Source organism: Camellia sinensis, chromosome 9 (assembly GCF_055761805.1).
Source record: "Camellia sinensis isolate YWXY chromosome 9, ASM5576180v1, whole genome shotgun sequence".
Classification (NCBI taxonomy): Eukaryota; Viridiplantae; Streptophyta; class Magnoliopsida; order Ericales; family Theaceae; genus Camellia; species Camellia sinensis.
In genome coordinates, this window is record NC_138969.1 from 4,616,546 (window position 1) to 4,629,268 (window position 12,723).

A 12,723-nucleotide genomic window follows, 5' to 3' on the forward strand; every position below is an offset into this window, starting at 1 on the left:
GCGTAGAAGGTCTCGCTCGAGCGAAGCCCCTATTTTCAGCAAAGTTTGCAAAATGTTTTCTAAGTGTATTTTTGCACCCTCATCCCATCCTAGGCATTCTTAGGCCTAGTTTAAGACATTTAGATGAGGATATCATTGTAGAACACACCAAGGCAAATTAGGGATTAAGTTATAAGATTTCCCAACTGTGTAGCTTAGTGTGTGTTCAACCTGTGAACTGTGTAGGGTTGGCAACTGGGGAGACACGCTCTAGCATACTGTAGCCCAGAACTCTGTGAGTAACAATTGTGTAAAGATATGTTCAACTGATTATCTTCTGAATACTGAACTGAACTGTTTACTGAACTGGTATTATTTACTGAATGAATGTATGTCCTTTATTTCTGAACTGTACTGTGGCATCCTTAGTATCTACGGTTTACTGTTACTGTTACTGTCACAGAGATCTCTGTCGGTTTCCTTGTGGAACCACTACTGTTTACTGACTGATGGCCATCATTACTGTTCGGTCTTTTAAGACCTACTGTTACTGTTATGCTAATGGATGTACCACATATGACTGTTTACTGTACTGAGCAACTGAATTACTGATTGAAATGAACTGTTTTCATTACTGTAAGGACATTCATTCTAAACCCCTTTACGCTTTATGTTATTCACTGGGCTTTAGCTCACTGCTCATATATATATGTAGGTGTACAGGCACCAGACCGCAGCTAGAGGCGTCAGGGTTACTCCAGTTTTGTCAAGCCAGCCTTTGTGCCTCACTGTGAGGTTCCGAGTTGCCATGCTATGGCTTGGGGGTGTTTTGTCTGTTTTTCCCCCTTCTGTACTGTTTTACTGTTTTGTATAGACCGTACTGTTTTGTACAGACGGAATGTTTTCTGTACTGTTCTGTAGGGTTGAGTCCCTAGTTGAATGGATGTGAATATTGTGTATACTGTTCTGTACTGTTTATGTATAAATGTGTGAAAAGCCTTTTTGCATACAGACTGTCACAGCTCAATGGACACTATTTATTTACTGTATTGGCTTCCGCTAGGCCCTGTACTCTGTTTTACTGTATTACTGTTCTGCAGGCCTTCGGTAATCTCGGATTACTGGCCGGTTACGGTACTAAACCCATAGGGCCGGGTTTGGGGTCGTGACACAAGGTTATCTTAAAGGAAGATTGGTTTTAACACTTATTGAGTTTAAGCCAAGGTTGTATTAAAAAAAGTACCTATATACTTACCGAAATAAACCGTTAATGGGTTTTAACCGAGGTATTCCACCCCGAGGAGGCTGCACAGTTAAGGTGTATGTTGAAGACATCCAAATTATTCTAAGTATAGAATTAGGTATAATGAAGACAAACATACAAGCATTTGAAAGAAGAAGTTGTATTTACATTCAAGGAAAGGGCACTTCGGCCTACAAGAAGAGTAATTGTTCATATTACAAAAAGAAGGCATATTGGCCAGATAAAGAGCTTACATTGTTTCAAATAAAAAGAAGTATAAAGTATAGAAATAAAGAGAAATGGACTATTCGGCATCGGCTGCGGACTGAGTTTGGAGTTCAGAAGACAGCTGAGAAGACATCTCGGCGACCCTCTCAGCCGCGAGCTCGGCATCGATTTCTTAAAGGGTTTGGTCTAGGCTTTTGTCGGCAATAGGCACATCCGATATTGCCTGCTCAAGAGTAGCGTCTTTGGAAACCAAGTCCTCCTTATCCTGAGTCAAGTCCAAGACTTGCTCATTAAGAGTAGGGGACTTGGCCCTAGCAGCTTCCTTCTTCTTCCTCACCAAAGCTTCCTCCTCGGACTCAGAATCGTCTTCGGATTGGCTTGGAGTAGGGGGAATGGTAGGGGCAGGTCGTTCACGTTCTTGAAGGGGGAGTCATCGGGGACATCTATTTTTTTTAGGGCAGCCATCCAACCAATGGTGAAACCCTTGTTGCATGCCTGCCTCAAGAACCTTCTTAATGGCCTCTATAGCATCTGCTTTTTCCTCGGCCTTATCCTTTGCTTTAATGGCTGCAGCGGCCTGATCAGACAAGGTCTTCATTTTTGCCTCGGCCTTTTTGAGGGTCTTCTGTAAACCAGAAACCTCTCTGATCTTGTCGGCCAACTCCTTCCTCATTTCAAAAGCTTGCATTAAGAAAGAATGGGCGTGTTGGATCGCCTAAAAGAAAATACGACAGAACAAAAGTTAGTGGAAATTCTACAAGTATGGCAAAATAGAGAAAGAAAAATGCCAAGTGTAGGAAACTTACTTGAACGGAATGCTGCAGCATCAAAGCGAAGTTTTTATACTCGCTCATCTCGGCATTCCGATTGAGATCGTTAGGAAGAAGCAAAGCCGTAGAGAGGGTAACACCGACTTCGAGGTCAGTCGCACTGTTGCTGGCTCTAACCGGCTTGTCCTCCATTGTGATTGGCGGAGCCCAGGGGGCATCAGCTTTCAGAGAGCCAGAGGCTGTTGCTGATTCAAACCTCGGCCTCTTCGACTGAGTTGATTGGATGGTTCGGCCTCGGCGGGCCTCTTCTCGGCGATGGAAGGGGTCTTTTCACTCTCATCCAATTTGGAAATAGACAAGGTGTCCTTAGTATCAATCTGAGTCACCGTTGACTTAGGCTGAGCCTTCTTCAGCCTTTTGGGCTTTGGCTTTGGTTGAGGCTGAGAATATGCTGGTTGAGCGTTGACGGTGTTGGGGATGTCGGCCAGAAGATCTTTTGTGACTACTTTCTTGCGACCCATCTCGGCGACAATTATAGTGCGGCGTCGGCATCGATGTTGAGATGGTGGGATCAGTTGTCGGGAAGTACCGACTTGAAAGTCGGGATAAAGTTGAGCAATAGAGGAGCCCTCCGCTTGTGGACTGGCAGATCCAGTAACTTCTTAAGATCCTTGCTGGGGAAGAAGGACTTACGGAAGTCCTTTGGTGGTTGTAGAAGAGCAGCAAAAAAAAAAAAAAAAAAAAGACATTAGAATATATGGAAATAACAAAGTATTAAAGACTTGAAAAATAAGTGAGTGTAGCACTTGGTTCTCACCATTACCCTCTACGAAAACTGTTCGGCTAAGAGGGTAGAGGTGAAGATCGTCATCTGAAGCAAACTCCCAATTGCCCGAGACAATGAAGTAATTGTCTCCGGCTCCCTTATTGGAGTCTGGGAGGTCGGCAACTAGTTTGTATTCAGTGGACCTCAGTTTGAGGTAGTAGACATAGACTTTTTCTAACTTGAGGCCACACATGGTATAGTAACATTGGATGTCGGCTAAGGTTACCCTAGCTTTTTCTCGGCGTGTTAAGGCAATTATACCATTGATAACTCGATAAAAGTTAATAGTAAGCTGCATCGAGTTTAATTTGTAATAATGAAGGACTTCTCGGAAAAAGATATCTAGTGGAAGCCTAAGTCCATACACAATGAAGGCGACGACAGGTAAGGGCATAGAGTCGACTGTGGGCATAATAGAGTCATCCTCCCCAACCAACCTAAGGTGAACGTCGGCTGGGATGGAAAACTCCTACCTAAAGTATTCTAACTTGGTTGCGGTGTCTACCTTATGCTTCCACATACCCATGATGTCGGCTTAAGGGGAAGGTGCTGGATTTCATAAGGGTGTGTTTTGTGAAGGCTTGAAGGACCTCGGCTAAAACCTAAATATGTGCTCGGGTGAGAATTTATGAGGATCTAAGAGGAATTCGTTTCAGTTTTTCCTAAAAATCGTGGATTCTACAACAAATCCCAAACCTAAATCTATGGAAACGAAGATTGAAGGCAAAAATCTGGAGAAAACACAAAAAACAGTGATTCAGAATCAAGAATCGTGATCAACCACTGTGACAGAGTGTGTATAAGGGTGTGAAGCCAAGAACAGTGGCAAAAATCAACAAGCATGTGAGAAGTGTGTGTATATTCAAGAATGGGTTGGGCAAAAACAGAATCATAAAATAAACATGTTTAAAGACATGAGTAGGGTTACAAAGATAGCGAGTAAAAAAGCAGAGTTCATTGAAGAAAAACAAGAAAATAAAACAAGAAATGGGATAGAGATAGTGACTTACCGAAGAAAGATGAAGCCGGTGTAAAGTTCGCTGGGGGTCAGACGGCGGCCGTAGGCAAGGAAGTGCAGCAGAAGCCTCGTCGGAGGGGAGAGTGAGACTGGTTGTAGAAAGCTTCGTGAGAGTAGTAATGGAGGATTTAGGACAGTAGAGAGATAGAGTTTTGCACAAAGATGATGATGTAAAGTGAAAAGACGAAGAGAGAAGGAAGGAGTTTTGTCAAAAACGCAAAGAGGCGGCAAAATGCAAGTGATATACCTAGACGACGTATTTGTCAGACGGCGCAAGCAGGCGCGAGGCGACTAAATGGCGCGTATCAGACACGGTCCAGTGGGAGAAGGACACGTGGCAGAAACGGTTGAAATACTGTGCGTGACAGCTCATACACGTGTTGAAACTCTTGGAGTTCTTGGTTTAATAGAGAAGGACCTCGGCGAGGAGGACGATCTCGACTGAGAAACCTGTACAAACTTGGTTATTGGTTTGAGAGCATTTGATGAAAACGGATTACAGGTCTTGGTCATTTAAAGCCGACGAATGATGACCTTGGTAATGAAGGATAAAGCGAGTTTAGCCGATGTGCTGAATGAAAGAAATGATATAGGTTCCATTACCTCAGGATGCCGAGGTAATAGAACCTAGGGGGCAGTTGTGGGGACATAATTTTTGAATGACAACACGTGGCCAAGGTGGCACCGAAGTGCTAGCCGAGGTGTCACGTGTCCTGGTCATGACGCTGAGATAATCTCGGCTAAGCCGAGCCGAGGTTATCTGCGGAGATACCGGAATTCGGGATAAGTGGATAAGGGACAAGAGTCCAAGAATAAGAGAGGACTTCAGTTTGGGTAAAGATAAGACTCTTAGAGAGTTTATCCCAATCCTACTGGGAGTCTAAGATTAGCAATAATCCTAAGTCCATTGAAGCTAGGCTTCTATTGGGATTAGATAAGTGTTGGCTATAAAAGAGAGGCACACTCATGAGTCTAAGGTATACTTTTTATGTTCTGAATAGTAAGTTAAGCACTATTGGGTATCTTTGAGAGATATTTGATTACTGCACTATTGGGTATCTTTGAGAGATATTTGATTACTGACTTGAGCGTCGGAGTGCCCCGGGTGGACGAACCACCGCCGGAATCTCTTCTTTTTGTGACAGGTCATTCGGGCTTAATCTATTCTGCTAGTGTTCTCCAGTTGAGTATATGATTGACAGTGTGGTCGGAAATTGACACACATAATATTTAATCTATTATATTATTTAAACAGACTATTTTATCTTTTAGGTACACCATTTTTTCTTCTTTTTTTTTTTTTACCTATGACCATTTTTTTGTTTTTGTATTTCATATTTTGTGTGTCATTTCTCCATCCTCTCTACCAACCATTATCTATTTTTTTGTTTATAACTATTTTTTGTTGGCTAGTTTTGTTTTACTATAATTTTTATACTAAAATGGCGTGATAGAGTGATTTGTATAATAAAAAACATATTACTCATTATAAAGTGATAGATCAAAATTAAAACAAAATCATTATTAATAAGTTTTTTCGTATTGATTTTATGTTTGTATATCATTACTTTTTTTAAAAAAAAAAAAATTACTTTTAATTTTTTTGATATCATGATACGTGTTAATTAACAGTTGATGTATAGTATTACTTTAAAGGCATATAATAGTTTTTCAGAGCTATAAAAATAAAAATATTAATTTTAATCAATTTTTTTAAAACTATAGTCAATTATTTAATTATTTATCTTTAATATGTGCAACTCTTCTCTTCCTTTATAGTACTTCTCTTTCTATTCCACTGCGAGTTCATATGTTTTTAGAAAAAAAAATCATATGTAATTTAAAATTTAGAATCTTTTTATATAGGAAGTTACAAAATAAATTTTGGAATTTAAAATATAACTATACAAAACCATATCCTTTTAAATATAGTTATATTTATAATTAATTTTAATCTATCTATTACCTATCTTTATTTATATTATTATATAAATAAAAATATTGTACGATAATTGAAGTTCAAAGTCTTAATCTATTTTTTTTTTCAAAATTTAAAATTGTTAGAATGCATATGTTGCAATATCATTAATTTCTTCCGATTATAATTTTATTTTAAATCTTATTAGCTTTGTTCAAACAGTAATATTCAAATTTTGGTTTTGTTTGAGTTTTCTGGATTAGCTTTGTTCAATCAGTGTGTCTGGTTTGAGTTTTCTAGATTATGTTTTTCGAAAACTGAGTCTTTTGGTTTTCGTATTTTTTTTTGTTTTTAGTGAATATTTTTAATATTTTTAATATTTTTTTTACTTTTTTAGATGCACCTTACTTAGATGTATCTAAAAAGTAAAAAAATTGTGAAAAAATATTTTAAAAAATTAATAAATACATAAAAATACAAAAAATGTACTGAATTCTTGTATTTTTTTGTATTTTTGGTATTTAGTGAATTTTTTAAAAAAAATTTTACAATTTTTTTATTTTTTAGGTGTATTTATGTTAGGTGTGTCTGAAAAGCAGAAAAATTGCTTAAAATATTAAAAAAATTCAGTAAAAACAAAAAAATACGAAAAATAAGAAAGTATAATTTTCTGAAAAGTGTTTTTTGAAAAATGAAAACGAGCAATATATTCCTTCCAAAAGTTACTATAGCAAGTTTTCAAATCATATTTTAAAACTCAAAATTATTAATATTTTTATTTATTTTTATTTTTGTTTTAAATAAACATGTTAAAGTATAAATAGATATCCGAATAAAATTATACTTACTAATAAATATGGGAGTAGTTTTAATTGTAATCACATCTTTTTAGAGTTTTTATTCATTTTTTGACTCTTTTTTTTTTATATATTTTAAATTACATGTTACGATGATTCTACCTTACTCATTAAGTTTTTTAATTTTTTTTAATTATTTCCCTTTCAAAAACCAATATAACAATTTTTTAAAATTCACATATTTTTATTCTAAAATAGTGAAGTATTAGAACTATATCATTTTTTTTTATAACAAACGATAATTTTAATTGTTAATTGTCAATACAAAAATTTTAATCTATCTATACTATTTATATATTATAGTAAAAGAACATTTAAAACAAAACTCTTAAACTTAAATATATGTATAATTTTGTTTATGAGAGACAAAGTACAAAAAATTGAATATAATTATCATATTTTTAATAAATAATATATTATTTTATCTCATGCATAGCACGAGTGACATGGTAGTACACTTAAAAAGTATAATATTTGTGATTTTTTTTTAAAAAAATTTCACTAAATACCAAAAATATAAAAAAAAACGAGAATTCAATATACCCTTTTTTGTATTCTTGCGTATTTATTGATTTTTGAAAATATTTTTTTACAAATATTTTATTTTTTAGATACATCTAAGTAAGGTGCATATAAAAAAGTAAAAAAAAATGCTTAAAATTTTAAAAATATTCACTAAAAACAAAAAAACAAAAGAAATCAATTTTTAGAAAATTAAAACCAATCATAGTGTTTCTAAACAAATTCTAAACTAATTTGTCCGATTTGTAAATAAATATATACTTAATAGTCATTCATTCCCAGTAATTGCAAGAAACTCCATATCCATATAACATCATGATTTCAACTGTAAATATTGAGCTATCTTCAATGGTTCACCAGATTCATCACCAAATTTGAACTTGATAAAAATTTTATCAGAATCATATCAAATTGAGAACAGTCCAAAATTTTCACTAAATTGAGTAGTTAGGACAGATTTCATTATTTTACTGTGCGTGTACATTGGAGGTGAATCCCACCAGATGATCGGCCAGACGTCCAACCGGCTGTCCCCCTGGTCGTCCGTCTAAATGAACAATTCCCAGAAACAGCCATGGTTTGGATTGCCACTCTCAAACATCCCCTGATCTTCACTACTGTCCACTCTAGCTGCTATCTCAAGAGAACAAGTCGAAATCTGTTGTATGTCAAGGGGATTATCTGGATACATTGGCATCTTCTTGCTTTTGTTGGAATGTGTTTGTAGCAGTTTGAATAGATAGTTGAAGTTTTACATCAAGTTTGCATTCGGGGTCAACAATTGTTTCCTGCAGGGAGAATATATGAACATTAAATATTATTTTTGAAAACCAGAAAATATAATGCTTCCCCATTCATTGAAATCATGATTGAAAAACAAGTATGTCACTGTTGGCTTTTTGGCTTTCGAAGGTTACTTTTGTAATTATGAGCGTGCCAGCAAGGATCAATCAGTCCTTACAGAATTATAATCGCCAAACAATTATTCAGACGATTGTGTTATGGTTCTTTTGGCCTCAATAAAGAGGACTTTTACTGGTGGCTTACTGGTAATTTGACTTCAGAGAACTTGAGCATAAGAACAGTTAAATAAACTGAAGCATTTCATTAGTATGAAAAACTTACAATGATCTTAGTTCCGTAGAGAATTACAGCGGCAATATACTCGAAAACTACTCCTACAAATGAAGTGCAGCGCAGGAACTTAAAGTACAGAAATATAAAGGACAGGAAATAACACTGGAATATGTAAAGTAATTCTTTAGATCTTTTTCTCTCCTCTTCTCTGAAGTCCTTCCTGCTATTTATACTTTCCGAAGATAACCATCGAATTGTACTTCAAACCGTCGAACTGCTCCTCCGTAATCTCTGATCATGCTACCTTATAAGTAGTTCCACTACGCCTTCACTTGCAGTTAGGCTTCCCCCCTATATTCGAATTTGAATGTGAGCAACCGTTGAAGCCACGTCATCGTACGTCTCTTTGTTGATCCGCTACTACTCAGATCTTATAACAACCAATATTAATTGCCACGTATATGATCAGGATCGAAGACCTACCCGGTCTCCCCATATTACCCTTACTTTGCCACGCGTCGAATTGTCACTGGCTAGCACAAAATGTGTAGCCAACAGTCACACCGTACACAGATCTAAAATGGAATCAAGCAATAGATAGTATGAACATCCAAAGAAAGCAATAGAGAGAGGAAATGTTTGGTAATGACAAGCCATATGAGAGGAAAATTACATTACCAATGGAGTACTAGTGCATCTTGTTTCTTGGAATAACAATGAACTGGTTGTTTTTATCCTATAGTCTTGCCACCTCACATTTTCTTGAAGGTATTGACCCTACGGGTCAAGAGAAGATGCCTCAGTATCACAATTCCAATATATCGTGTTAGAAGATAAACAGGGTGATTCCATCCAGGCAGGACACTTGGATGATAGAAATGGAGGCAAAAAGAAATGGCAAAGGAATTGAGGGAAACAAAATTTTTCATTTTGCTCTTGCCGGTTGATCGGCTAATCGTCTTCTCGAACATCCTGTGTTTTGATGAAAGCTACAGTCGTTCACCGTTGGAGTGAATGATATCAGATAAAGAAATTGGTCATATTTTTATTTAGATTTGATGAAATTTTTAATGAGCCGTTGCAGATGTCCTGAGAGTTTAAAAATTGATGAATTCTTACTCATTTTCTTTTTCTTTTTTTTTTAAATTTTATTTTTAATAATAATCCTAATACTAAAATATTAAGATTTACGAGATTGATTGAACCTTAACAATTAGAGTTTAAATCACCTGAAAAGTCAAAAATAATATTAAAAAACTTAACGTATTTTAAACAATTTTTTATTTTTCTAATAATTTTTAAAAGTGAAATTTTGACCCCCCAAAAAAAGGAGTTTAATAAATGAGCTCATATTTTTTTTAAAAAAAAAAAAAACAATTTTAAACATCTGAGAGCATCTCCAATCCAGTATCGGATGCTTCATCAAATTTGAAATTTAATAAAAAGCATCAAATGAGGCTCTCCAACCCTTTTCACTGAAATCATATCAAAACTTTCATCAAATAAAGGGAGCCTTTCATTTTTTATCAAATTTAAATTTACTGTTGGGTTGGACAACCTTCCGGATGTCCATCAAGAACAATTTTGACAGTTTTTTTGTTCATGTCTGGACGATTTCCAGGACATTCCCTTGGACGTCCTCCTGAATAATCGGGAATGTGAAAAAATCTAATAAAAATTTTAATTTTAACATTGAAATGAACAACATCAAATTAAAATTTTCATCAAAACTTTACTCAAATTTGATAAATTTTTTTATTCACCATTGGAGATTGTTTGACAAAATAAAAAGTCATATTTCTTCTTTTTGGGCCTCGTCTACACCAACTATGGGCCTTCTCTCCATTCGCCATTGATTATAAGGGCTTCTCGTTCCCCCAAACCCGAGAGCCCAAGAAAGAAACTCCTCGAAATTTTTATTCACCCAAAAGCCCAAGAAAGAAAACCTAAATTAGGGTTTTATTTCGCTCTTCATCATTTTTAATTGCCAGCCTCACTCTGTTTTGCAGCCTCTTCCCCCCTTCATTTGCAGACAGAGAGAGAGAGAGAGAGCAACAATGGCGCCGAAGCAGAAAGTAGCAAAGGTGAGTCGAAACCCAGATCTGATCAGAGGCGTAGGAAAGTACTCTAGGTCTCAGATGTACCACAAAAGGGGTCTCTGGGCTATCAAGGCCAAAAACGGCGGCGTATTTCCCCGTCACGACAAGAAGCCCGCAGACCCCACACCCGCCATCAAGGCCCCCAAATTCTACCCAGCCGACGATGTCAAGAAGCCCCTCCTCAACAAACGCAAACCCAAACCCACCAAGCTCAGGTACTCAATTTTACATTGATTCGATGAATGAGCAGAATAGGTTGAAGAATTGTAGTTTTGGGGAAAAAAAAGTGTGAAAAGTTAACGATTTTATGATGGGTTTTCTTGGGAAAAAAAGTGTGACAATTGCTCTGAGTTGTGCGTATTGATCTGTTTCGTTTTCTGTGTTTATGTCTCATATATGTATGTGTATGCATTGTTTTGTTGTATGGTAGGGCTAGTGTTACTCCAGGGACTGTGCTGATTGTATTGGCTGGGAGGTTTAAGGGGAAGAGAGTTGTGTTTTTGAAGCAGCTGACATCTGGGTTGCTTCTTGTTACTGGTGAGCTTTTTCTTTTGTTATTGTTATTATGGTGTTATGTTTTGAATGGATAATGGGTTTATTGTTGTTTTTGAGAAATGAGTTGAACACTGGCTTGTGTATCTTTTTAATGCCTTGTACTTTTGTCCTGGTTTTGTTGCTAGTTTGAGCTGATGCATTAGATGGGTACTATTTGTGTTCTCATTTTTTTAATGCCCTATACTTAATGTGATTGTCATTGATGTTTTATTACCATAAACATTCTAATGAGATTAGATAGCATAAGAAATATGGTTAGTTATCACCCAACTCCGCATTTCCAGAATTTTTGTGAATTGTCATATGGATCTGTAAAGTGAATTGAATTTTATTATACTTGATACTCCAATTGTGATTATGTAGGGGTGGTTATTATTGAATTTTTGATCTTTATTTAAAGTTAGTGTCTTGCAAACAAGATTTATTCAGAGGTGAAGTTTTTCAGAAAATTGCTTCTATGCTTTTATTGATTTATTATATATGTTACCTTGATAAAAGCCTTCAATGAAAAATTAGTTTGATTTATTTAGTTAATTGTTTTTCTCTGCGCTGCCACTGCCAATACTACCGCCATCTGCTTCATCCTCCATCCTCTTTTCTTTCATTTGGTTAGGTACCATTATCATAAATAGCTTCTGGACCTGTGTCTCATTTTCTCCATTGCTGGTACAGGACCATTCAAGATTAATGGTGTTCCTCTTAGACGTGTAAATCAATCTTATGTGATTGCCACTTCAACCAAGGTTGACATCTCTGGAGTCAATGTTGAAAATTTCGATGACAGATATTTTGCAAAGCAAGTTGAGAAGAAGAAGAAGAAAGGAGAAGGGGAGTTCTTTGAAGCTGAGAAAGAGGTTTGCTTATTATCCGTTATAGAATTTGGGAATAGACTGTTTGTTTGTCTGATCCAATTTAATTGTTTATTATTCATTTATTTATTTTTCCTTGCAAAAATGTAGGAGAAGAATGTTCTTCCACAGGGGAAAAAAGATGATCAGAAAAATGTGGATGCACCCTTGATTAAGTCCATTGAAGCAGTTCCTGATTTGAAGACCTATTTGGCTGCCAGGTTTTCGCTCAAGGCAGGCATGAAGCCTCATGAGCTCGTCTTTTAGAGGAATCACTTTGGTTTTTGTTAGGACTGATATTTTTCGCTATTGTGTTCTCTTTTGTTTCAGCTTGGTTTGGCTGTTGTACTCTTCAAGATTTTATTGGTGATAATTTTATAAATTTTGTCCTATTATGCGAAAGTGATTTATTTTCTTTTGTTTCATGATTACAATGGATCTATGATATATATTGAGATTCCTTCATCTCTAGTTGGTATAACCATGTGTGGTTTGTTTGGTGTGGAATGATGAATAATTGCATATATTCAGTGTCTTCCATTATACTAACAACAGGCGTGTCTACATATAGATGCTGCATACCAATGTTCTTTTGCAGATGCTCTGACCTTCTCTGAATTCTCTCTGTGGTTCTTTTTACATGGGAAATGGATTGATGAATAATTGCATCTCTTTTATAATTTGTGATTTCTGACTGCATGGGTGTCGGTGAATAGTGCCCTTTTGTGGATACTGTTGTCATTCCTTCTAGATCTTTCAGCCTTTTGGGACCTGTACTCTTTG

The 12,723-nt window shown here is 36.0% G+C and overlaps 1 protein-coding gene across 1 annotated transcript; it reads left to right on the forward strand.

Annotated features, from left to right (window-relative positions):
- The first annotated feature begins 10,323 nt into the window (after positions 1–10,323).
- Positions 10,324–12,405, forward strand: LOC114271536 (large ribosomal subunit protein eL6). The gene is made up of 4 exons (XM_028213148.2): positions 10,324–10,752; positions 10,968–11,074; positions 11,765–11,946; positions 12,052–12,405. Exons 1-4 carry the CDS (start codon positions 10,496–10,498, stop codon positions 12,205–12,207), a joined length of 702 nt encoding a protein of 233 aa, XP_028068949.2. The 5' UTR covers positions 10,324–10,495; the 3' UTR covers positions 12,208–12,405.
- The last annotated feature ends 318 nt before the right edge of the window (positions 12,406–12,723 follow it).